The 26,773-nt window shown below is 42.8% G+C and overlaps 5 protein-coding genes across 7 annotated transcripts; all 5 read right to left on the minus strand.

The window, feature by feature from the left end:
- Positions 1-2,977: 2,977 nt before the first annotated feature.
- On the minus strand, positions 2,978-4,307 carry LOC103989651 (expansin-A15). Its single transcript, XM_009408567.3, has 3 exons — positions 4,117-4,307; positions 3,725-4,034; positions 2,978-3,640 (listed from the first exon to the last, which is right to left on the minus strand). Exons 1-3 carry the CDS (start codon positions 4,244-4,246, stop codon positions 3,337-3,339), a joined length of 744 nt encoding a protein of 247 aa, XP_009406842.2. The 5' UTR covers positions 4,247-4,307; the 3' UTR covers positions 2,978-3,336.
- Positions 4,308-6,172: 1,865 nt separating this feature from the next.
- LOC135639462 (uncharacterized) lies at positions 6,173-7,344 on the minus strand. Its single transcript, XM_065153223.1, has one exon. It carries the CDS (start codon positions 7,220-7,222, stop codon positions 6,359-6,361), a length of 864 nt encoding a protein of 287 aa, XP_065009295.1. The 5' UTR covers positions 7,223-7,344; the 3' UTR covers positions 6,173-6,358.
- Positions 7,345-7,682: 338 nt separating this feature from the next.
- LOC103989652 (thioredoxin-like 1-2, chloroplastic) lies at positions 7,683-9,290 on the minus strand. The gene is made up of 3 exons (XM_009408568.3): positions 8,884-9,290; positions 8,254-8,595; positions 7,683-8,171 (listed from the first exon to the last, which is right to left on the minus strand). Exons 1-3 carry the CDS (start codon positions 9,100-9,102, stop codon positions 7,914-7,916), a joined length of 819 nt encoding a protein of 272 aa, XP_009406843.1. The 5' UTR covers positions 9,103-9,290; the 3' UTR covers positions 7,683-7,913.
- A 2,508-nt stretch (positions 9,291-11,798) lies between these two features.
- On the minus strand, positions 11,799-13,510 carry LOC135581456 (NAC domain-containing protein 100-like). Of its 2 annotated transcripts, XM_065153339.1 has the most exons (4): positions 13,376-13,510; positions 13,076-13,275; positions 12,687-12,970; positions 11,799-12,580 (listed from the first exon to the last, which is right to left on the minus strand). In XM_065153339.1, the coding sequence occupies exons 2-4, from the start codon at positions 13,263-13,265 to the stop codon at positions 12,014-12,016; spliced, it is 1,041 nt and encodes a 346-aa protein (XP_065009411.1). In that variant the 5' UTR covers positions 13,266-13,275; positions 13,376-13,510; the 3' UTR covers positions 11,799-12,013. The 2 variants fall into 2 exon arrangements, with proteins under 2 accessions (XP_065009411.1, XP_065009410.1); XM_065153338.1 differs by lacking the exon at positions 13,376-13,510 and having other exon boundaries at positions 13,076-13,369.
- An 878-nt stretch (positions 13,511-14,388) lies between these two features.
- Positions 14,389-19,560, minus strand: LOC103989654 (ricin B-like lectin R40C1). Of its 2 annotated transcripts, XM_065156244.1 has the most exons (7): positions 18,990-19,539; positions 18,748-18,870; positions 18,214-18,442; positions 15,164-15,306; positions 14,957-15,079; positions 14,654-14,882; positions 14,389-14,573 (listed from the first exon to the last, which is right to left on the minus strand). In XM_065156244.1, coding segments are annotated over exons 1-7 (1,374 nt in total). In that variant the 5' UTR covers positions 19,515-19,539; the 3' UTR covers positions 14,389-14,571. The 2 variants fall into 2 exon arrangements, with proteins under 2 accessions (XP_065012316.1, XP_065012315.1); XM_065156243.1 differs by lacking the exons at positions 14,389-14,573; positions 14,654-14,882; positions 14,957-15,079; positions 15,164-15,306 and adding exons at positions 16,951-17,218; positions 17,428-17,610 and having other exon boundaries at positions 18,990-19,560.
- Between the last annotated feature and the right edge of the window lie 7,213 nt (positions 19,561-26,773).

Below are 26,773 nucleotides of genomic sequence, written 5' to 3' on the forward strand. Positions count from 1 at the left end.
TAAAATGATATGGCTATTTTTGGTCGGTGATGCCATGCTATCTTTAAACAATAACAGCAGAAGGAACTGTCGGTACAACCTGCTGAAGAGTCGCTTGTCAACATCAAAAATGGAATCTTGCTTAGGTGGTTCACCACGACTTCCGAGTAGTATAATAGACCTTGGAACTAACCACAAAAGCTCAATTGAGTTTTCGCAGCTGTTGGAATCTCATCCCATCGGCCGCCAAAGAGAGGAGAACCGACGGTCCTAAAGGCTATGTTGCCCATGCTTGGGAGCAATTTAAGGTTTTGGTGGTGCTTCTGGGGCCACTTAACTGCTGCAAAAGTCTCTATCAGGATCACTTAACATACAAATATATACACGTGTTGCCTAGAGAATGCAAATTATTTATCAAAGAACAGCATGATGAGAACGAGACATCAATCAATTGGGAGGGGAGGATCAAGAGAGGAATGCCAAGCATATGAATGAAGAACCTATGTGTCAGCAGATACGATCATGCTAAAATCTAACCATTAACTTTCCAGATAAAATATATAAGGGATGCATGACAAAATCTCAATGTTTGCCATGATTCATCAGCATAGCATGATATTCCTGCTTTGATGAAAACAATCACAAACTGAAGAAAGGAATAGCAGTGTTCAGAAGAGAGGATAGCACTGAGATGGATCTCATGAAATTCGATTCTCCATACTTCTTCAAACAACAAAGAACCATGAGTTTCAAATTTGTTGGGAATGCTTGGAGGGCCCTTGATAAGTTGTGTACAGTAATGGCAATGCCAACAATAAACAAGTATCCAGAAAAACAAAAAAATTCTAAAATGATAATGACAAAGCCAGTGTCAGAAGTGACAATATAATAACAAAAAAACTTGATTGAGATGCCATTTCATGAAACATTGATTACTCATAACATGCAACAACAAGCATATGTACTTGGATCCTATACCTACAGTGAAAAAGGGGGTGTCCACTGTATGAGGTTCTTGGCCATGTGGAATACAGGATGGTTCAGTATACACAGGCTTATCTTTATTAAATAGATTAATTTCATGACTCGAACATTGGTCATGCAGGACATAAGGGAAAAACCTCACCATGGTGTGAAGGCTCGGCTTTCAAATTCCTGTAGCTGTCAATCAAAATCACTAACCATCTATAAAAATTATGATCAATTCTTCAAGCTGAAATTGGTCCCACTGTCCACTTTCCAATCTCCCTTTTCTCCCTTTTTTACTTGTAAAAGGATATAGCAGCACAACGATAAGGCTCTGCACTGGATTGGCTTCCTTACTAACAGATGTATCATAAGTACTACCCATAGGTCAGAATTACCACTCAATTCCCTAATTTGATGATATGATATTAGCATCCTTTACCAAAATTTCCGAAAGCATTTTTCTCACTTTAGATGTGCAAAGTTGCATAACTTTTACCCCAACTTCATGCACAAGGTCTCCATTGAAGGTTCTCAAAACACGGTTGGTGACCTTCTTAGTAGCCTATGTGGACATAATAAGGTGAGCATCCAGAATAAAGTTTATGTAAGCGAGGAATCAAGTCAATAATATATAAATGTTTCATAAAGAAATAAACTGTTCAGGTGAACCAAATCACCCCGTAATTTTTCAAGGATGGTACAGCCACTCACTAACATGATGTGCGAGTCTACATGTGCTAGCCCATACATCAGGTTTGTGAGATGCCACATCACCCTTGAAGAATTACAATGGTAATTTGGTCCACCTAAATACCTATTTTACTCTCATAAAATACATAATTTCTTTTAAGTATTAATGATCATACAGTTTTATGGTAATTCATTCAAATTTATTTAATCTAAAAAGAGAAGACAAGTTGCCCTGATGATGTTGGTTCTTCACATTTTTTGGGAAAAAAAACAGTGGGTCAAACAACATAGACCCAAGGACTACAAGGCCATCTGAAACTACAAGTAGGTTATAAGGCCCATTTAGCCAATTCAGGTTCATAATACCCTCCATGAAATTGACCCTCTGATGGCAATTAAGCACCTCCTAAAACGAACCAAGTATCAGTGATATTTTATTTTCAGAATGAAACAGATGTCGATAATGTAAACTAAAAACAGTTGTTCTGTGAAGCAGAAAAAAATTGTGGATGTTATCATCACATAAGAACATCAACAATATAATTAGAAGGAGAAAACATGATTAGACATATGTAAAGCTAACATCCATGCTTTATCGAGCGGTATAACTGTAATGCTGGATTGGGGGGAGGCGTGGTAGACATTAGAGATGCAGCAAAGTGGGCATCCATGCTGAATAGCAAATTTCAGTACTACAAGTTCTGTGAAGCAATCAACATCGGAAGAAAACGGAAGAAAGCATTCTAACCATCATCGCGTTCTCGGTTCTCTGATCCAGAAACACCAACGAGAACCCCAAAACACTACTTCTGCATGACAAAGGAAGGAGGACAACCCATTGCTTGAAGATCTTGGGAGCGCGGGGTAGAAACATCATCTCCTCGAGGCGCTTTTCTCGGCGGCGGGTGCTCTCCGACGATCCAAGAAGACCATCCAACGTCGACGCGCCGCTAGTTAGACGTCGGCTTCGGAGGATCTGCTATCGCTGCCGTGGAGGAGGCGCCCTAATGAGACCGCCGGTTGCGGTTTTGCGGGACACCTCAGCCACGGGCGGTATAACAGACATCAACTGAGCCCCAAAAACCGATCCGAATCCGAAACCGACATTTTCGGGTATAGGTATTCAAAATTTAGATCCGATGTGGTACCGAGTCGGGTACAGTTCCTAAATACTATATATATATATATATATATATATATATATATATATATATATATATATATATATATATATATATATATATATATATATTCTCAGGCAAAGTTCCCTTGTCAAAATATTATATATATATATATATATATATATATATATATATAATATATATATATATACTGATTACACTCACCGTTCCACAGAGACAGAATATTACATGACAAAGGACAGAATTCATGGGCGGGTGATCATCCTCCTTTGTTCACCTCAGCCTTCCTCCTCCCCCACCATTCTGATGATGCTCTCTTCTGCCACTCCAATGAGGCTCGGATGGCAGAAGAGAATGCCAATAAACGAAGAAGGAAAAAGAAACGAAGAAAAGAGAACGAGGAAATCAGCAAGTGCAAGGTCATCAATGACGAGGGCCATTCAAAAGAGAGGCCCCTCCCATGACCCAATTTGTGCTGCTAGCTATAAGACTTGATCGAACTGCATGCTACTGGAAGCAAGAGGAAGCTGGAGCTGGTTTGGAGTTATGGAAGCGTTCAGAACTGGCCTCCCAAATACGTCTGCCCGAAGCTCCAGTTCGGTGGCCCGACGTCCATCGAGGTGACGGAGAGGCCGTCGCTGGTGGTGACGCTGAAAGAGAGGGACTGGCCGTCGAGGTTGCTGCTGCTCTGCCAGTTTTGGCCCCAGTTGCGGCTCATCGGCTGCCACCCGGTTCTTGACCCTTTCACTGACACGGCCACCACGTCTCCCGCACCCCCGACGTTGGTGATCAGAACCAGATTGAAGTAGGAGTGACCATTAATGGTGAATCTGATGCCTCCCTTCTTCACACAGGGGACCCTGCAAGGCGAATCCATGGATATTATACGAACTTTCGAGGGCCATAGGACATGGTCCAAGGAAGTGAGTACGAGGTGTTGATACCTTTTGTATTGGACTGGGACGATGCCTGCTTTATACTGTGCGATCTTCTCGAAGACGGGCTGAGAGAGATCAAAGTGGTGCCGGGGCGGATTGCACCACCCTCCATCGTCGTTGGGAAGCGCGTTGTTTGGAGGGCAGAAGTTAGTGGCGGTAATGACGATCGAACCCTTGAGGCACCACTGCCCGCCCGCGCATTTGATCTCGAAGCACGCCCCGCAGCTCTGCCCGTTGTTGAACAGAGCCGTGCTCAGTGCAGCGCTCTCGGTGCCATACCCTTGGTCGTAGAGATTACCATAACCACATGCCCCTCCTGCGACAAAGATCGAAGGAGCAACACCATGTCAGGAAGGTTGGATGAGCTGTGGCGAATCGCTGGTGAAGCGGAAGCTTACCCATCGTCCCAGAAGCATCACCACCTCCATAGAAGGTAGCGTGTGCGTCGATCCATCCACCATCACCTCCATGAGCGACTCCGAACATGATCAAAAGGGTGACGAAGGAGAACAAGCTAGGAAACGCCATGTCCCCACACCAGAACAAGCAAAGAACTCGACTGGAGTGGAGAAGCAGAGGGTTTTTTGGTGGTAGAAGACAGTAGAGGGTGAGTGTATATATAGATGAGAGGTAGCGATGGTATGAATCAGAATAAGATCAAACTGGACTGGCGGTAGAGCAGTGTCTCAACCAAAACTAAACAGCTCAGCAAACTGGTACGAGAGGACAGCCAAATTTTCTATGCCTTGTTCTGCTAACCCTACAATATCACCTTCCTATGGCCTACAAACTATTGCGAGCTTACTTTTAGGTGGGTCGATTAAAGTCCTTTTGCTGATTGAAGTCATCCGGAAATAGTAAATATTATTTACTTTTCTTCTCCTCAAAACTGAGTTGGCATCTTTCTTATTTTGTATCTGTTCGAGGATGAGAGAAAGCACCAAACTCCACAAAACTTTCGTGATCGCTTAATTTACTGAACTTAAATGAACTTTGGTGTCTCTTTCGAGGAGATAATTATGCTCGATGCCTAAGACTGGGTTACTGTTACTGTTACTAAATTAATGGCAGAATCTGAGTTCAGGAGCTCAGAATAATTAGCAGCTACTACTAAAGAACGTGGTTTAAGCTTGAAGTTATCCCATGAAGTTTTCTTTGTGGAACTCCTCAGTGAGTCGTCTTCTTATAAGCTGTATTATATTGCTTCTGCTGCATGCACATGGTTACTGGTTTGACTTGGAGACTTGTGATTTGCCATTGGAATTGATGTCTTGACTTTTAGAGCCTTCTCAATAACCAGAGAGCAGGAAAAAATAATATGTATCTGAATCTGAGACTTGCATCGGAGTGGGTGGCATGTGGTGAACTGACCAGCTTTGAAGCTAAGAAATGAGAACCTCTCCTGCTTCTTCCCTTCCATTGGAATCCGGTGTGTGTGTCTGTGTGTGTGTCCTTGGCTGTACCTTCTCGTATATCTTGTACTGACTTCATGTGCCTATACTGTTAATATTGCGTCTCGAGCAACCTACATGGGCAGCTTGCTCGACCTTGTTTAAGGAAGGATTACGCACAGATCTCAACCAGTCAATGGCGTAGGTCATTTGATTTGCTTCACTGTGCCACCATGTTATAAGCTATTAGAAAACCATGAAGGCTGTCCTCTTAAAGAAGCGGGCACAAGGTTCAGTCGTCGGCCACTCGGAAGTCCACGATTTGGTCAACTGGTATCATGGTGATTAAGAAATTTGGAGGTCAGTAAAAGCCGGCTGTGGAAATTTGATCTTACGATGTGATCTGCAGATCAGGCAAGACTTTGGGATTCTCTCATTCAATATCCTCAACCCCAAAGCCTGATATCTCATGCACCAGGTAAACGGAGTGGAGCTTCGTCAGAGCTTGTGCACGGCTCTTCAGGATATGAAAGAGCCCAACAAAACCAGACTGCCAATGAGCATTCGTCCAAGACCAGGGAGGGGTCGAAAGGCTGTCGAGATAGGGAGAGGCTTCACATGGGCACACATGGCCAACATGTGTCTTCATCTCCAGCCGCGGCTCTCTCTTTTTGTGTGCTCGCCAACATGGGAGTTTGAGACTGTTGGCGTCGCCCACACCCTGTTATCTGCCACAACCGGCAGCCAGCCATGGCCGGCGAGGCGTTTGCTAGGGCTACCGCAGAAACTAAGGAAGCGGGCAAACCATGTGCACCCACCGGAAGTTGGGCGGTGGAGTTGTGCCCACAGCTTGTTGGCCGGAGGTCTCAGGGTTCAAGTCGTTCTGCGTCAGAGGCTGCAAGATAAGCTTTGAAGCTCCTGTGATTGTTTATTGCATCTGCATGATTGTGTCTCGTTCTGTAATCTTCTCTCTCAAAGGTTTAGCTTTTACATTGTGTTCCTCAACATTAACCGTTCTCTGTAGGAAATTTCACCTCTATAGTAAAACACAAAAAGAAAACAATACATCGAACAACTGATCACTTGTTATATATTTGTGTTTCATCTATATATATATATATATATATATATATATATATATATATATATATATATATATAAAAGGACCAAAATCTAAGGAGATGACTTGGTTGGGATCCTGCGGTAATGGTTTTACGGCTGAAGCAGGGGATGCCATAACGTGATAAGGCTACCTTGCCCGGCCAAATCGCCAGGCCTCCGCGCTCCGGCACTGGTCGACGGAGATCGGATTCATCACGCAGTAGCCTGCAGCGGAACAAGAAGCAGATGATTCCCTCCCCATCCCGATCCCCTTGCAGCCATGCAGTCCCATGTGAAGGACTCTCTCCTTCTCCAGCTCATGCCTTCCGTTTCTCCTCAGAGATTGCTTCCTACTAGCTGAAGCAGGATTAATGGCTCCATTCTTCCCTCGCCGGCCGCCTATTGGCACCGGCACAGCGTCCAGGCCCATCAATTTGGCTACAACTCCTGGTTTGCACCAAACCACATTCTCCCCCGCCACCGTCGGCGGAAGACACAGGTTTCTCTCCAGGTCCAGCTGGTAACCGGCTTTGCAGGACGCTCCCACGAATTTGCTGCAGCAGCAAACGGATCTACGGCCTCCTTCGAAGCTGCTGGGCCTCGCGCCGAGGTTGCGGAAGGACGACTTATACATGGCGTCCTTCCCGTCGAGAGAAAACCTCGGATACTGATTCAGCGCATTCCGCGCGGACCTCAAGATGTCGGAGTTGTTCACGCACGACATCCTCCGGTGGACCTCGCTGTAGTCGTCGAGCTGCTCCCTCCTCGCAGCCTCTTCTTCCATGTCCAGCTGCAAGATCATCTGCTCCAGCGTCAGAGGGGTTGCTGTCGCGTTACTTTCCTCCAAGTAGGAGCCCTCGACGGATGGCGCAGCGACGCAGGACACGTCCGGTTCGGCCTTCTTCTGCCTCAGGGTCGATGTGGAGCTGACGCCATGGCAGAAGTTCCTGAACCCTTTCTTCATCCTGGACGCGAGGGAGTTCTTGAGAAGGAACAGGGAGAGATCCTTCATGAAAAGCAAAGGGAGAAGATGGGGAGAAACGGTGATGGATTCCGGCCATTAAAAGGAGTGGCAACCTAACTCCAAGCGTGAACGGAGTGAATGGAGAGGTGGGCTGGCAAAGGTGTTGTAATGGCGATCACATGAGGAAAGATGAGCTTTCACAAGTCTCTTCTTCATCGGGCCATGCCTTGGCGATCGAAGGTTGTACCGTAATGGCTGTCACATTTCTGGTATCTCCTCGAATTATTAGGCCATTGCTGTTCCTCTACATCGATAGCGTCCAAGGCATCAACAGCATCCTCATCTTCGTAGAGCCGGTGCTTCCATTTGGTTTGGGTTTGATTCGAATCCAGTCGGCCAAACTTGACGATTGGTTCGAGTTGCATTGCATTTTTTGGAATGATGGATCGACACAATGATCAACCCATCCCAATGTGATTTGACATTATGGATATTAGTACCCATATAATTTGACGAAGAAACATTTACGTAATATAAGCAATACAAATTGAGGAAGCACACCTCTCGTCATATCCAACCACATACATAACCAATAAGCAGGCTTCTCAAACCCAAAAAACATCACAGCCTGCACTACAGCAGCAAATCATCAAACATATATATATATATATATATACAGACACACAAATTACACAGCGACGCAGAACGGAAGCATGGATGGCAGCTTATGAGCACCGTCTCATCTACCGGCTGCGGCAAAAGCCTTGTCCTCAGATTCCAGGGTGAGTCTAGCAGCAGCATGCACAGGTAGGTTTGGGTTAAATGGAGCTTTCTCTGCAAGCTCATCAGGTACGGGAACAGGCGTTCTTGTGTAGGTGAAGGAGAGATCCTTGTTTGCAGCCAAGGCAAGGAGCTCCGTCTCCTCCAGCCCCTTGGCTGGCCCAAGACTGCATCTTTCGGTGATGTGCTTCGCCAAAGCATCCTTAAATTTCTTGATCTGTTTGCGAAGCAGGAAACAGTGATTCAGAACAAGTGATCGGGTTGTGTTCGACATGGAAAGAATGGGATTTGGATCTTACAGTTGCATTGGTGCAGCTGAAGCTGCACAGGCGACCGTGCGCTCCGCGATAGAACCTAAAGAAGGGGAGAACATGGACATTCAAGCTGTAGCACATGGACTTGTGTTCCTCGTGGTTTAGTTGGAGAAATTGAACGTCTGGATTCAACTCTGCGAATTGGCAGATCTTTGGGTGGAGGGCTCTGCAGCCTGCACATCCTGGGGAGAAGAAATCTACGATGACGAGCTTGTCGCCCGCGTTCGACAAGGAGTCGACGAGATCCTCAGCCGACTTGATATCCTTCATATTGGGATGAAGCCCCTTCTCCCACCATTTCGAAGCCTTCTTAAAGGACAGAGTCATCTGCAATCAAAATCATACAGAAATCAGGAAATCAGCACGAAAACACGAAGATCTAAAGAATTTCGAGAACCTAAAACAATAAAGATCCAAAAACCATCTTTTACTTCAACAAACAGAGCACGAAAGATCAAAAGTGTGAACTTTTGGGCCGAAACTTGAACAGGGGATATTAGGAAGAAACCTCCTAAAAGCCGCAAAAGATCAAAACTTTAGCACATAAAAGTACAAACAAGCATGGCCATGAAGAAGGAAAAACAGAAAAGTTAGGATTTTGTAGATTTTGGTCACCTGCACAGAGCTAGAACCTCGGTTGCCTCTCAACGGCCTCTCTCTCTGTGCGCCAATAACCAGCCTTCTCCCATGGAACTGGCTATTACAAGAAGACGAAGACCTCAAGAGATCATCCTTTGACGCACAAACAAGGCGGTTTCTCCGGTCGGAAGAGCGCGACAAAGAACGGTGGCCATGGGGCGAAAGGAGCGTCATTTGAGCCAAAGCATCCGCCATGGATTCCAAAGGTCCAAGCTTTTTCCCCTCTCCGAACGAGATCACACGAACGCGAGATCCAAACTAATAGAAATTCCAGAGGTTTAGATTGGGGTTTGCGGCGAGGCAAGGGAGGAAGAAAGGGGGTGGGGGGAGGGGGAACGGAAAAAGGGTCCCAAAGACCCCGTCAGTTGCGCTACAAAAAGGATTGGGGGGAGGACAAAAGGTACGCCGTTTTATAACGTCCGTTCCGTTCCTTTGGTTCCCGTAGTGAATCTCTTCCGTCGATCGATGTGGTGGGTCCGGGACGGCGTATACCTACGGTGATGATGAGCGCGACGTGGACTCAGCGGCTCCGCCACGTTTAAACCCCGCCTCGTTTCAAAGAAGGGATAAGCTTTGGATAAGGCCGAACGCACCTGAGGCGCGATAATTTATGACGCCAGATGGCTGACCCAAAACCTCGCCCATGGTCTTTGGTGCTGGTTTTAGTGTGGGACCCGCCACCAAGATATCCGCCCCTGGACTTGAACTTCCCCACCCCCCGGCGCCCCCCTGTCTACCTGTCTTGTGAACGGCGCGCGCGGAGGGTTCCACACATGGCGCAGTACACCTCATATTTCCTCGGGGAAGGTAAAAGAGGCGTGTGGTACCGAATCAATCGCTCGCGCCCCAATTTGTGCGACTTGTGGGTCCGACCACAGCAATGTTTAGGAAACTGAGAGATTTATCCGCAAAAAATCTATTAATTCGCTTGTCAATTAATTTTCAGGGCTGCCTTCTAATGTAAATTCCAATCTTATTCTTAGATTCTAAATCAAATATGTTTTTCTATTAAAATTTGCTAAAACAATTCGAATTAGTAAATTGATTCAGGTCAAAATTCACGAATTCGTGCGTCCCTTTCTCCTCCTCTTCGTCTTCCTCGAAACGAGACCCTTTCTTTCTTTTGACACGTGCTTCTTAAGCCTATTCTCGAGTCCATGTTTTGATGACGTTCGCTCGGGCATCTCTTCGGCCGCTGGCCTGAGGTCTTCGTCACCGTGACATGGAGTGTCTTCTCCGTCCTCGCTGATCTCTTTTTCCCGTGCCTTCCAAGAGACAGACACTGCTGCGCGTACAGTGACGCTGGAAGGAAGAGACCTTCAAGTCTTCGCCTACCTCATGAATCAACAAATGGATGCCTTGCATTGCTCGAGACATCATCTTAGCAGTTCCACATCGAGCTATTCCTATGCTGCTGCAGTCATCGATGACCAGCTTTACGACTTCACCCCAAGCTATTCCAAGAGACGGATCAGGATTTCCATGTGTCGGTGCTCTTTGCGACTCCGGAATCAACCATGATCGAACACATCATTTTCGCTTTCTTGTTCCTTTAGTTTCTTGTCCGGGCGGTGTCTCAGCTGTAGCCCACACCTCGCATGGAATCTGATCGACTGGCTGGTCAACAAATGCCAATTGAACTCCTTGGTATGAGCCCATATGTGGATCGACCCGGCGATATTGGTCAAGAATTAGGGTTCCAAGGTTATGCACGGTGAGGTCCACACGTAAAAGTAGAAAGAAGATTACAGGAAAAAGTGAGCAAGAGAGAGAAAGAAAAGATGGTTTCACGGAACTCTTCGTCTAGCCTTATCCACCCCTATATGGAAGAAAGATTAAGATGGCATCTTACCATAAGTACAGATATAACAATGTTCATACTTTAAGCTAATCTAATCTGTTAGTATACACCTCCATCTTGTTTCAAGATTTGGAGAAAACACATCAGGATTCTTCTGAGATATGGATAGTCTCCATATTTATCTTTGTGACCCCACTCCATCCTCAGCACCTCACCATACATCACCATCTGGTTTCGTGGCAAATATAGAGGAAATGCTCCTCCCGGATTCTCTCTCTCTCTCTCCCTCTTCTTTCTTTGCAGTGTTGCTTTTGGATTCTTCTGGCGTGCAGTCCAGAGATCGGTGAGGACTGCTGAAGAGAGAATCCAAGCAGGCGGTGGGATCACTGCACACTCGATCGGTTGGGGAGGCAGCATCGACATGGCGGATAAGATGAGCACGTCGATGATGAGCTCAGCTGATCAACCAGAAAATAACGGAAGCTAAGATTTGCTCGTATTGCCCTGCGACATCCGGATAGGTGTCGGCTCCTTATTGCAGTGCAAGGTCTGGTTTCGCTTCCAAGATTACGATGGATGGATTCGAGGACCAGAGCTGTAGCTTGCAGGACTCATTCATGGATATTTAGCAGCTTAGACTCGTGGTGTCTTAGTATCTCTCTCATTAGATCGACAGGCCAATGCTGTGGATGATGAGATCACAATTAGCGAGGTTGTCGGAATAAGAATATTCCCTACGGTTTCTTCCCCGGGTTTCGATGCATGAAAGGTGGGTTATGGCGGAAACGCCGGTGATTCTCCTCACACCAAGTCTCTGAGAGGAACCGAAACGCTTTCCTTTGAATGGAAAGCAAGCTATTAGCTGAAGCAAATCACTCACATTAATAGAAATCCCCCTCCACTTGCACCTTATCCCCTCCCTCCCTCTCTCTCATCAGCTTTAACTGAATTCTATAAACCCTCTTCTTGCTGACACACTCTCAGCAGTTGGTCATCGTGTCCCTTTTAATCTTTCTTTCAATGACTGTAACCCCATAAAGGAAGATTGTAAGTTGATGAGATTTCCTCAACATGCATTCAAGATGGCATATAAAGAAAATTTCAAGTAGAATTCACATATACAAAACAATAATACTTTAATTACATTAGTCCTCACACGTTTTGTTTCTCGATGGTAGATTTAATCTGCTTGTGCGACAGACAGTAAGGCGTATACATCTGGTAATCAAATCTAATACGCAATGTGAGACGAAGAAGGACTGCTAACACCATCGTAACGTATCGAATGCATCGACCTCAAAGTGTTCAGTACTGCCAGAAGTTCTCCAGATCAAAACCTGGTACAGTCGAGGAAGGGTCGCCGAGCTCATCGTAGTGCTTCGACGGCACCGAGGAGATCTCCGTGTTGTGGTCGGTGCTCAGCCCGGTTTCCTGCGAATGACAGCCCACCGAGTGGTTCGAGCTCTGCTCCACCTTGCAGTGCCTCGTGATGGCAGATGGTGCGTGGTTTTCGGCAGCAGCTAAAGCTCCCAGCATCGCCCCCTCCTGGTGCAAGTAGCTCAAGTTCATCGACCCCAAGAACGAGTAGGAAGAGCTGTCGGGTAAATATGGACCAACTTGATGGTAATCAACTCCCATCATGGACGAGAAGCTTGCATGGACATCCTGGAAGTTTAAGCTATCATCTTTGTTGCTGAAACTCGAACCAGGCCTGGTGGCAGAATCGAGGCAGGGGGGATCCATGAGAGGAGGTAATGCAGTGGAGTCCAAGAAATCATCTCCCAAGGAGTCGATCCTCTCCAAGGCAGGCAGTGTGCTATTCTTGAGTAGTCCTGTATCCTTGTGGAAGACCTTACACACAACCCATTCATCCTGCGATCGTAGAGGTAAGATTCCTTTTACTGACACATACAACAGTAGGACATTACCAGAGATGAACAGTTAAAAGTGGCTGTCCACTAACAGAGACGAACAGTACCTTTGCAGACTTGGGAAGATTGGGGATTAATGTGGAAGTGCCTTCAAGCCTGTATTCATGCATCACCCAATTCGTTTTCGCTCCCTTGGGTGCTCTTCCTCTATAGAACACAAGGGTCTTCTTCATGCCAACGACGACTCCTCGCCCCTTAAGAATCTCCTTATCCTTTCCCGTGGCTTTCCAGAACCCAGTTTCGGTGGCTCTGTTGGTCCTCGTGCCGGTTGGATACTTCCTGTCCTTCTGGCAGAAGAAGAACCATTCCTTCTCTCCCATCTTTGCATTGCCTATTATGCAAACGACAGCAGGACCCCCGGCCCAAAAGATTAAGGACTCCGGCCGCCCAAAAAAGGGATTCAGACATCAACAGATCAAAGAAGAAGCGTACGTACTTGGAAGATCCCACGGCTCACACCTGTTGAGATCCACCTCTCCCATAGCGGTTGCACTGAAGCTGTGGTCGACGACCTTTGGTGAGAGGTAATGGGTTATGACCTCTTCATCCGTGGGGTGGAATCTGAATCCAGGGGGCAAGTTCATGCACTCCTCCTCCTCTTTGCTGGCCACGGAGACATCAGCCATGGTTGCACCTCTAGACACAAAGCAAAGAAGGCGTGAAACATATGCATCCAATACCAGGTTGGAGACCCAAGAAAGGAGAACAAAGCAGGAGATGGAAAGGAGAAGTGTACCAAGGTGTGTTGTGTGGACCTGAGAAAGTAGAGGATGTATGGAAGGGAGAGAATCCACATAAATAGCGGGGTTCGGTTCCTAAAAGCCTAACATACGTGCTGCGCAAGTCACTTGTAGGAGAAGCCTCCAATCTATATTCAAACGCTGCACCACTTGGTTGTTTTTACTGCCCAAATTACCTTATGTTGTACTGAGATTCTACCAATCTTAGCTTTCATCCCGAGCTATATCGACAGGATGGATTCACTGCTGAACGACAGACGGCAACATAACCATGTGGCATTCCACTGGTTGTCTTCTTCTGCGTGTAGACTCAGCCACTTGCAAGGATAAATTTGTCGAAGCTGGTCCGTGCCGTGGACTGGCACACTGATCTTGTGAAGGCAATAATGGTGCGGAAGTTATCACCGTGAGTCAAAGAGCAGACGGGTGAGGGTTCATGCAAGCCTTGACAACCCCGCCATGGGTCCCTTGCCACCTTCCCCATGCTGAACCGGAAGTGAGGAGGCCTCCGACGTGTACGATCGCTACGCCACCCTACCATGTGTGTTACTGAGCGATTAGCACTAGAAAATTACAGAAGGAGAAGAAACCGCGTGGGGCCCTTAAGAGGAAGGAAGGAAGTCGCCGACTCCTTCGTTGGTCACCTGTTGCTTTACGTCGTGGAAGGTGTGGTGATGTGACTCGGAGAGAGTTTCACTGACTGGATAATGGGAAAAGGGAGTTGAGTAACACACCTCCATAAATGATCGAAAATGATGCCATGGAGACGCATTATTGGATGAGTCATGTGCTCATTATCTTTGTACTACAATAATAATAACATAAGTTTCAACTTAATTATCGTTGATTTAACATAATCTTTCATCTTGGCTTAAGATTATAGATCGTTATTACAGTGTCAATCTCGAAGCCCATAGATGGCTAATATTAGGAGGCTTCGATTAGAAGGACGAGCATCGATCACTGAATCAATCCATCATATATATATATTATCAACAGGCCATCGTAATAGATGCAAACTATATATATATATATATATATTTATTACAGTAGATTGACCAAGTCACACAACTCCAGCAACATAGGACAGGTTGCACAGAGCCAAATTACATCTTATTCGAGCTGGCCTGCGTATTATATGGAATATATATCGCCCAGTAAATGCTCAGCAGCAGACGTTCCATCGCATTGTTCCTGCATCACAAGATGTACAGGTTTACATGGGCATGCATGTCAGAAATCTAAGAAGAAGCCGGAGATTTAGGAGAACTCACACTGGGGAACGATCTTCCACCTCTGGTTGTCCCCTTTGAGCCACTCCCACAGCACCACAGTGGTTCCATCTCGGACTCCTCCATGGTCTTTGTCCCCGTGGAAGGCATCAAAGTTCAATCGGATGTTGTTCACCATCCTGATGCATCGGTAGCCGCGACCGGTGTCGTTGCTCTCGGACCACAGGATCGACTCGTCCAGGTAATCCGGGTTGTAAGGGATCAGCCGAACCTGCAAGGGATCGTCGATGAGACGATGAATTCTCGGAGGACCACCAGAGCAGCATGCGGCAGACGATGACTCACAGGATTCTTAGCTCCGGTGGAGTGCTTGATGGCTTCGCCGGTCACCTTGTTGACGAGAGCAAAGCTCGGGAAGCCTTCCTCGTCCTTCACCTGGTTGCTGTACCTCATGTCCTTGTACCAGTGCTGCAGTGCAGTCCACAAGCAACAGAATAAGAGAGAGAGAGAGGGAGAGTCGATACATGGAGAGTGGACATGAGTCCTTCTTGCCTGGTAGTCGTCCTGGGGATCATTGGGGGCGAGGATGACGTCGCCGTCACGGATGGAGAGGGAGTAATTGGGCTCGGCCTTGGTGTAGATCCTGACGGTGCGTGGCGGCGGCGGCCGGCCTCCGAGGTAGTCGTAGGAGGGAGGAGGAGGGTTGGAGACCTGCTCCTCCCGGTGGTAGTGGCGGAAGAAGCGTGACATCGTCGTCGTCTCTGGAATGGTGTCCTCGACGCGCATGCCATGGCGTTTTATAGGCGACGCGAAGGGTGGGAAAGCAAACCCGATAGACCAACTTTGCCTGCCATCCCTGCAAAGCTTCAAATGAAATAATATTTATTTTATTATGCTTAATATTAAGTTATAGGTACAAACAATTGACACGGATTTAAGCTCTATAAACAGAGGAAAAAATTAATATTATTTTTAATTTTATTGGTGTTTGGATTTTTCTTTTTTCTCCTCTCTTATATTTTTTATTCTATAGCTCAATATTATTCGAATCAATAATGGCGGATTGCTCGTCTCTATCCATTCCCATAGTGGTCCATTAAATCTACCGAAAACCTGCGTCGGCTCACTGAGACCGTTCTTTTACTTCTCACGCACAAAGAATTCCTGTGAAACCTTTTTAGAAGAAGAAGAAGAAATATACGAATAACATGGGGAGAGAGAATCTTATCTTCTCATATCGGACAACGGAGAGAAGGAAAGATTGGACTAAAGACAAGATTCCATCTTGTTTTCCTACCTTTCTATTGTTCGATTTCCTCACACACCGTGCCATGGGAAGAGAGAGAGAGAGAGAGAGAGATGGATGTGTCCCTCATGGCATCGGATCCATATTCGAGCACTATAGCTACAACTTGACGTCCACGAAATTAAAAAAAAAAAAGGCATAGAATCGAATTAACCTTCCATTTTAAATCTTTTTGAAAATAATAGAATATAAGAATAATTATCGAAGAAGCTTTGGAGAAATCTTATCTTTTATCATGCCCCCGCAAGATGGTGCTCCTGATAAAGATACCAATCTTAGATCGATGCAAAGAATGGTTTACAAGCAAGAGACTTCGTGAGTAGGGCAAGAGCAGTAGTTGTGATTGTTGTTGCTATGAGGGCATAGGCGTTCCCTTCATTCTCCTTAAGTCCGTCCTTCGTTCTCCTTAAGTCCACCGACTGTTAGCAGATCAACGATGGTCGCTGGCCAAAGACAAGAGTAGCAAGAGCGAAACTTCGCATTTTCTTACTGCTTTGGTACCATAATGAAAATAATAAAAGATAAAAATAATTATTGAAAAATTATTGAAGAAGAAAAGAAGCTTTATTGAAGAAATGAAAATGCTTCAATACATTAACATGTTCCCTCTCCTATTTATATAAATTAGGAAAAAAGATTTTCCTTGAAACTCATTTTTCCTATCTTCAAGAAGATATGAGAATTTCGATTTAACTTATGCTCTTACAGATTTTGTAGATACTGAATCTTGATTTAAAGCATGAGTTATTATTGATGAAAACCTCATTATTAGTAAATTTAATTACATCCGGTTATAGATGTTTTTTTTTACAATTATATTAATAAATTATAATTTGTGACGATGGATGGCACGAAATGTCTGATTTCATATGAACGGTAGATAATGATACCTAAATGTATCTCCTTTTCAATTTTTTATCCAAACAGAATTACAGTGAAAACCAGTGACCTCGAGTTGTAACGTCGAACAAGCAATTGCATTAAACACGAGAATATAAGAAATTAAAATCATACACATCTTCGACACACCACAAAGCACAAAAATAACATGAGTATAGACTGTGTTTCATAGTCTGCTAAACATTAAGGTAGAATACACTGTATCTGTCTGTCTTCAGATTATAAAAACAAATAGGCACACTGAGCAAAAGGGTGCACCAAATGCCAACCCCACAGCTTCACCAACATGAAAAGCTTGCTCGAACAGGGAATCACAAGCTCACCTCTATGGCAACTTATTCGCAAACTAAAACGATGGTGCCAAATAAGCAGGTAAAGATCGGGACACCCTCGCGTTTCTCCTGCATGCAAATGATGGAAAAGATAAGATCACCGGAATGGATATTGAACTCAAAGATGCCTGCTTATCTGATGCATATTAATATTAATGAGGAGCGACTAGCTTCAGCAGAGTATAATATTAATGACCGGTCCATATGTATAAACCAAATGCTTCAGATAGAAACAAGAGTCTGAGATTGGATATGAAGCAGTGTGGTGTAGCACTCACTAGTCAATGGCACTTCAAGTGCCATCTTGTTAGCATAATGAAAGGGCGATGGGGTATTTACAATTTTCAACTTTGCTCTTGTTCCTCGTCCTCTCTTTTTGGTTTCTTTCTCCTTACTTGCCTGCCGCTGCCTCTGAGCGTACCACGCGCATGCCATTTCTTCTCGACAACCCAAGTCACCAGCTGCTCCTAAGCATACAAAAGCAGAATAGCACTCTGCGGCATTGTGTTCCTTCACCGAAGTAGCCTAAATGTTCGGTATCTCTTGCAATATCAAGATAGACTACACCATGGCATGCTTATGGATGAATTTGCAGTTTGACAATCACATAAGTTTGCCATTCGATGATAATTCACCATTTGCTTTGCATAAGATGCCTTCCCCCTTTCTCTCCAATCTATGCTAGTTTAGTGCACTTCACCATATCAATCCTCATCTCAGATCTACATAACCAGTGGCTGCTAGGCATATACCAGATGAAGATCCTCATCAAATAAATTTAAATTGCTTAGTGTCTTTGTACCATAAAGAGGCCGCCTAAACTAAAAGCTATGAGAATTTACCGAACCAATTCTTCAAGACTTCTTACAAATGCAACTCAAAATGTAATATCTCAGACAGTCTTCTTTCTTCCATTCACCAATTCACCTACATTCATGTCTTCCCCATTAACGGTAGTTATCTCCTTATCTCTACTAACTAAAGCAAATGACAGGATTCGGTATTTATTGAATGACAAAAAGAAAACAATTTACTAAGAGAGTGAATCATATACAATGACTTACAGTAAGGAACAATCTTCCGCCTCTGGTTATCACCCTTGAGCCATTCCCAGAGCACGAGAATGGTTCCGTCTCGGACTCCTCCATGGTCCTTGTCTCCATGGAAAGCATCAAAGTTCAAACGGATGTTGTTAACCATTCTTATGCATCGGAAGCCCTCCCCCGTGTCCCTGCTCTCAGCCCACAGGACTGACTCATCAAGATAGTCTGGATTGTATGGAACCAGCCGAACCTGCAATGAGTGTGAAAGAATCGCAAGACAAGATGAGGATAGGGAATAGAGAGAACATAAATTAGATTAGATTCTGCGCACAGATAAGTAGATAGATCAGTGCCTACAGTCTAATAAAAGACCCGAGGGAAGCAAACAATCGTTTAAAAGACTAGCAGAAGAAAAGTAGCTCGTTTGTTTATGATCTCTTAGCAGGATCCCAGCAGGGCTACTCCTTACGCAAAAGAGATGGTTTTAGGATTCAATTTCATGATCCAAACACTTGCATTGAGAATATTTAGCTACACGGATTAGGCTAAACTCACCGGATGGGTTGCTCCAATGGAGTGCTTCAGAGCTTCTCCAGTGACCTTATTGATGAGGGCAAAACTTGGGAAGCCCTCTTCGTCTTTCACCTTCGTGCTGTACCTCAAGTCTTTGATCCAGTGCTACGAACCAAAACAAAAACAGGAGAAGATGTGCAAAAAAATCCAAGTTTTACGCCCAAAAGATGTGGAATTTTGAAGGAAGAACCAAAAAAATTTGCAACTTGGTTTAGGATCTGTACCTGGTAGTCGTCGCTGGGATCGTTGGAGGCGAGTATCACCTTCCCATCCCTGATCGAAAGGGAGTAGTTCTCCTCTGCTTTAGTGAAGATCCTTACGGTAGGCTGGCGAGGCCGCGAGGGCTCCTCCGCCCATCCCTCGTGGCCGCCTAAGTGATGGGTTCCCGAGGAATACGGGGGGCGATGGTGGTGGAAGTGTTCGCCGCCACCCCCGCCGTAGTAGCCGGGATCGGGAGGGCAAGGGTTGGGCTGGTCGAACCCGGGTCCGCCCTCGTGTGACACGTGCTGGACAGGCGGGTAGGCGGGCCGGCCGTACTCCTCGCCGCCGCTAAAGAAGGAGGATGGTGGGGGCGCCTGGCCGTCGTCGTGGTGGTGGCCGGGTGGGGGGTAGCGGTGCTCCTCCCGCTCCTCCTCCTCCTCGCGGCGGTGATGGTGGTGGTCGGGTGGGGGGTAGCGGTGCTCCTCCCGCTCCTCCTCCTCCTCGCGTCGGTGATGGTGGTGACCGTGGTGCCCGAAGGGGAATTCCATGTGGGTCGAATCAATTTACTCGATCCGAACACGATGCTGGGATCCGCTATATCGACGCGTCCAACGCTGGGCCGAATGATGTGGTGAGATGAGATATCCACGGCACGGCAGGAAACATCATTATTTTAGTGGGACCCACACGGAAAGGACAGCTGGTCTCTTGCGGACGCGACTCCCGTCCAGAGCTCGATCACCCTTTGAGGGGACCAAGCCGGGCGGCGATGGGAGCCGCTGTTCCTGTGTTTGGTGCTCGGCCAGTACATGGGATGTGCCACATCGACGGTGGCCGGAAGAACGCGGTGAAATATCTCCCGGCACGACGGGTAAAATATTATCGAGTGGGACCCACACGGAGAAGACAGTTGGCGTCTTCGCGAGGAGCAAGCTGGCGAGCGGTGGGAGCCGGTATTCCCGCCGCGGTCGGTGCCTCGGCCGATACGCGGGACCCTCGTCCGTGTCATAAAAGAGCCTTCTGGAATTGGGACTATTCGATCGAACGTGATGAACTCGAGTCGCACGAGCGTCATGATTACGTGAAGGGAGAAATATTAGGCCGTAAACGTAATTAATACCGCACGCTTAACATGACATCTGTCAATTATTTTTACCATTAATTATATATCGTAATTATTTTTGAAGATTCGAAAGCCATCAGCTATTATTTTTGTTGAATCAAACAACACATATCCTCGTAGGTGGCATTAATTCGACGTATGCGATAGGTCAGCCACCACATGTAAGTCAAGTCCTCACATGACGATGACGTACCCTTTAGTCTTATCGACCACATGTCGATTTGTCAACGTTATTGATGATATGAAATTAGAGATCAGATTCTATCTAATAGGGTTCTTCGTTTGTGTTTCCCATGGCTGAGACCATCACTTTTTTATCTGATTAGTTTAAATTTTTTTTTTTAACGCATATTATAATAATATTGGGGCTGATTGATTTAGATATCAATGTGATTTTTCTAGTCTTATGGGTAGAGGTAATTTGGCTACCACTTGATGAATGAATTGTTAGGTGGTCCAAAATAATCGTTGTAGACCCAAAGAAAAGAAAGGTCGATCCAAACGTAAAGATTTCATCCTAGGAGAATAAATTGTGAATTATTAGAAGGTTTATTCAAGTTTGTTCTCTATGATTTTTGGATACGTTGTTCTTCACATCTCTATTGGTGAGATTTTACTTTTCTCTTTGGTTTATTATTAAGTGGTAATTTGCTAAAAATAATATTCTTGATGATGTTTTAGTTAATCTAGAGACTAATATTGGCTAAATTTTATTTGTATATTTGTTTCTTGTGGTTTGTGATCTTTTATCTCATTATTTTATAACTTGTATATGATATTTAATATTAGTGTATCCTCTTTAATTTATAGAAAAATAATGATTTATTACTTCTGCATAGGCATCTTTTTCCAAAATAAATTGATATGATATAAATGAAATGGAGTCATCAAACACAAAAAGATTCCATACTCATATACATATAACATAATGATTGAGGATTAGAATATGTAAGGCATATTAAGTTTTTATTTCATTTTTATTTTTATCATGCTCATGTAAGATTTAGCTCAAGAATATCAACTATGGAATAATATGATTGAAATAGCTTATCAACGAGAGGCTTTGCGGAGTCAACTAGTTTATCAAAAATACGGATGAGAGAAATATGTAGTTGATGCTTGATAACTTAATCTCCGACAAAGTAAAAATATATAACAATGTATTTTATACAAGAGTGGAACGTCAAGTTAGAGTTGAGCAGGAGGTAATACTATATTTGTATAACAGATTGCTGATCTAATTGAGTTCTACGATGGTGGTAGCGATGGCTCGGTATTCAGATTTGGTGATGAATCTTGTGATTATAATTTATTTTTAAAAACTCTAATTAATCATGTTTGTTCTAAAAAAATAATATAGGCTAATATAGATATTATATCATTAGTATCGACAAAAGCATGAAAATGAAGAAATAAGTATTTATGAGAAAAATATCTATTATTGAAGGCCCCTTTAATACATCACAAGATAAATTTTAATGCTGAACAATGCATATTGGAGGGTCGATATATGAATTATAATAATTTATTAATTATAAACAAAATATTTAAAAGTGTAAGAGATAAATATTGTAACGAACAAAATACTTATTGTTATTATGTATGATTTATAGTAGGATTATCACAATATAATTTTAGTGACTCGAGTTAAGTTCTTCATGGAATTTTAGTATGGTTGGCCTCTTCGCGAAGATTATTAAAAACGAAAATACAGAATGTTAAAGTATTTTGTTCTCTATGGAATACTTAAGCAACGCAAGCTAAGTTCGTATCTTTGCCGTAAAGGTGCCTCACGCCTCAGATAATTCCAGCTAAGGCTGTGACAATGTGGTATTGTGGAGTATATTCCTAACACATAAATTTATATCGATGTAAAGAATTTTGGGTTTGGATAATACTTATGGGTTCAATAGGGTCAGGTGGAGAGTTTGTGATAGTATATTAAGGATTTGGCATGATTTAAAAATATTATTTTTTAAATATGTCATGTGATATTTAAGTTCGATGATATTTTTGAGTTCTGTTGATAGGATGAGAATTGATAAAGAGTTAGTGAGATATATCTAATTAGGCAGATATATTTCGGTATCACTTAGCCGAAAAGAGAACAAAAATAGCATTTATGATGCCAAGAGCATTAACTTTATCGGATGTCGTAGAGCGAGTTGGTAGAGAGGTGGATGAAAAAATTACAGAAAAAATGAGGTATTCCTGAAGTGGAGTAATAAGTGAGTACAATTCTAATGGAAAACTGTTAGTTGATATGATAAGAGATCAACTTAAATGGGTTTGAGGTGTATTTATATAAACCCAATGATGAATGGTTGCTGTAATGACTCATATTTCTAAAGCAAGATTTTGAAAATAAAAAAATATAATATAATACAAAGACCTTATGCATTTAAGGATTAAAACATCAAAAAATATTATATTTAAGAGAGTATCCAATGAGAATGCATAGTATGAATATTAGTGTTACCTTGTGTGAAGCGAAGGGGTGTATCGAAGGTTAATATAAGCAAGCAAATATTTAAAGTTTTTGAATATTTTGAGTTCAATGAAATGCTCATTCAAATGATGACTAGTGTTGTAGGAATGTGATGAGTATGCAATTAATGGGATAAACTGTTATTTAAAATATTGCTAACCAAAAGATTAGTGACATGAAAGCTTGGTGGAGGAGGGTGAGACTAGTTTCAACCATGTGTCATTGCTTTCGTTCAGTAGTGTCAACTAATTAAGGTGTATGTGTGGTGACTTAAGATGTTATATATTAAATGATAAAAGGTAAGTTATTAGAGCTTGATATTCACCTCATTTTTTTAAAATAAAGTGTTTGAATAGTAAACTAAAAAAAATTCTTGATAACCTTTCTGAAACTAGTAAAAAAATATAATAATTCAAATTTATGTTTGAAAGAATAAAGTCATACATATTTAGTGGAATAATTTATGAAAATAACATAAATATGAAATTATTAGATAAAGTAATTAGAGTAGGCCCAAGCATTAGTATAAATAATTTCAAATAATTTAGAATAAGATATGTAAGATGTTTTAAAATATAGCATGCAACTTTTATTAATAAGGCAAGCATCACAATAAGTAGCAGTTTTACTTGATTTAAAAGTTTGAAGGGATTAACGAAAAATTAATTACTATTAAATGGAAAATAACGGATAACCAAAATAGTGATGCCACATATTTGTTGGGTCAGTAATTAAAGTAAGATCGATTGGTTGAGTAATTTATGAAGTTGACGATTACTCGTATATATTATTTTTATTCTGGTTTCAGACCAATGATGCCCTCGGGCTCAGTTTCGTTCCAAATGACATATTCTTTTAATGGAAGTATTCTTTTATTTATATTAAGAGATAGAAATAAGGTTCCTTTTGAGGTGAGATGCACATAATATATCATCAAGTGTAAAAGTATTTGTGTATGAATTATGTGTTATGGAACTAGTATGAATAATAGGGATTCTATTACCATTACCAATGTTAAGGTTTTCATTGCCTTCATAGTCTATATGGATGAATAAATTCTACATATTAGAAGTGATATGATGAAAAACACTGAGCCGACAATTCAATTGATTTGATGAATAGTTGAAATAATTGTGATGTTTACTCGAAACAAATTAAGTCTAATAGTATGCTTGGGTTAAGATTGATGCGTGTCCAATTTTATCAAGTAATTAGTAGATATCTTTTTATTGATTGTTATTATTGGAATGCTAGAACTACTAATAGTTATAGTGATTATTATGATTGAAGTTATTTTTGTAATTGTTTGAGTTAAAGTTGCCACCATAGTTGGAGAGTTAATAGTATAATGGAAGATGATGACTCTACATATTACCCATGTATCTAGGAGGTATCTTGTTTAGTCATTTAATTAAAATTATTATTACTTTAATTATTCTTTTCTTTGGATATTAGATTGAATTGAGTTATGATAACTGATCCCGTCTTCCACTCTTTTCGTTTCAAATACATTTCACAATCAATCAACTTATTATACGATTCTTTAAATAACATTTACTGAGTCTCATATCTGAATTACTTTCGATAATTCCTTATATTCGTCTTCTAAGATGTTAAGAGTATGAACGATGAATTTTTCATCACTAAGGGATGATCTATTAAAGTCAAGTCATTTATAATAACTTTTAGATATTACATATATCTAAAAATAGTATTTTCCTTCTTAGGTTATTTTGATTAGAGTAGATAAGAGAGTAATTAACAAAGATGGTTTATAACTAACACCATGCTTTGCTACAGTATTATATGAAGAGATTAGTGGTACTATATAGCCAATAATTAAGACTTGAATGGCTTGCAAAATAAGATGATCTTGATGGAACCACAATTTATGATTATGATTTTTCATTAAGATTGGTTCTCTTGATATTTGAATATTTTCAATTGGACAATTAAGAAAACCATTAATGTAGCCTAGTAGATTATCTCTAAAGCGAAGGTTGATGAACTATGCTTGTCAAGATGCATAATTATTGCCTTTGGATGCCTGAAAGGAATTAGAGTGACTACATTATCGATTATTGTTGATATTTGGAGGAAAAGATTGGATAAAGTATATCAAACCTAATGAATTGTCACCCTTTGGTCAAATTCAATAAACAGATAAGATCTAATAGATAAGTGGTCTTTATTGTCTATAGTCTAATCTGATTAGATTTGATAAGGTGGAACATATCTGATCGGAGGGATGCAACCATTATGGAGCGATCTGGACTAGATCAATCACAATGAGAGATCACAAGGGGAAATCATATAAAAAAATAATTATGCAAGGAGGGATGCAGCCTTTCTTCGATCTTGTAAGTGTTGGAGCAAAGCAAAATAGGTTGTTGTTTTCGTAGAGATGAGGAGGAATCACTAATGGGGAGAAGGTGTCGATGAGAAAGATGAATTACTAATGCCAAGCAGATAAATAAGAACAAGGGAGTGAGGGTCGCTATTGATAGGGGTAAAAACTGATTTGACATAACACCCCGAGATTTGACATAATACACCCTCACGTCAGACACCCTGCGCGGCACGTTGCCCCAGGGAGCGAGCATTAACACCGACGCGACACGCACCCACGCCCGTCGTACCCAAGCGACCACCTCGGCCGATCCCTCCTAACTGGCCGAGGCAGGGGGAGGCGTCGACTGACACTCCCCATACCCAGCAGCAGCTCGGCCTTCCACGCAACGCCCACGATGACGACAGACGCCATCAGAGGTACGGCCCTGCTCTGGCAGGATGGCACATCAGGTAACATCAAACCCACTTATAAATACCCCCGGGCCCCCAACGGGCAAGGGGGAGGAAGACACGATCTCACTCGAAACTCCACTCCGCCTCACTGACTTGATCGTCAGAGGGGTCGGGTCGAGCACCTCAGCCCGACCTTTGTGCAGGTGCTCGACCGAAGCTAAACCTACTCGGTGCCGCGGAACATCCTCGCCAGCCGCGTTTGATCCTAACCATTTGGAGCCCTGAACCAGTCGCGTCGACTCCGAGGTCGCGGCTAAAAAAGTTACTTACCGTAACAGCTATCGCCTAGGCAAACGAAGGAGTCGTCGGGGCAGATCAACGATTAAGCTTCAACAAGGAAATTGATCCCTTACAATTAGAAGAGGGGTAAAGAGAGAAAGAAAACCTTCCTCGGAAGCAATGGAGCTCTAATACCATAAAGAGTTTACTGTGAAAAAAAATAATTTTATTAAGATAATACATGTTTATAAGGGAGAGATTTATTTCAATCATGTGCTTAAATTATATATAAATATTATGATAATTGATCTTTAAATCATAAATTGATTAAGAATTAAAATATATAAAAATATATAAAATTATCATTCTATACATATCCCTATCATAATAGTCAATCATATACCACCACAGTTTTAAAACTGGAATAGACTATGACGATTTGGATAAAAGTTTGAGTAAGACGTGATGCCAATCACTTGGTATGTGAGCTGTGGAAATAATAAAATAGATGAACGGTTGCTCAAATTAATGGCCACAAGCTACCACAGGACACAGATGAAGCCGCAGCATTAATGATTTGAAGAGAGTGGCATTTGACGACGTCCAAAACTTTCTTGTGGTTCACTTTGTTTTTATAAAGCAAGTTCTAGACTCGATCTTATCGCTTGTCTTCCATCATGGCATGACCTTTTGGAAGGAATATATTATCTTGACAAGAACCAGTAGTCACTCCTATTTTTAAGTTACACTCCAAGGCAAGCAATTAATTGCTTCACTTGCAGAGAAGATGGTTATCAGAAACAATCATCCTTCCTTCCAACCAGTGAAGACTTCTCAACTTCGAGGCATCGGAACCTGACCTTAATCAGGCATATCAGTCACATTCGAGAGGTATTCTTGCACCTAATGATGGGTGTCAGGAATAGTCATAGCTTGCCCGCTGTGGACTCCTCTAATTGTTAGGAATTAAGTATAGTGTGTAAGAATAACGTTGTTTAATGTCCATTCCACTTTATTCTCCTCCCTCTCTCTAAAACCTGTCCTTCTCTTTCAATGATTCCAATGTGATGAGGATAAGAGTTGCCTTACCTACTTTATTTGTCGTCGATGTACCACTGCCGTACATTAAACGATATCATTTACTTTGATCAAACTTATGTGGAGATGTGGGA

This window comes from Musa acuminata, chromosome BXJ3-6, assembly GCF_036884655.1.
Source record: "Musa acuminata AAA Group cultivar baxijiao chromosome BXJ3-6, Cavendish_Baxijiao_AAA, whole genome shotgun sequence".
NCBI lineage: Eukaryota > Viridiplantae > Streptophyta > Magnoliopsida > Zingiberales > Musaceae > Musa > Musa acuminata.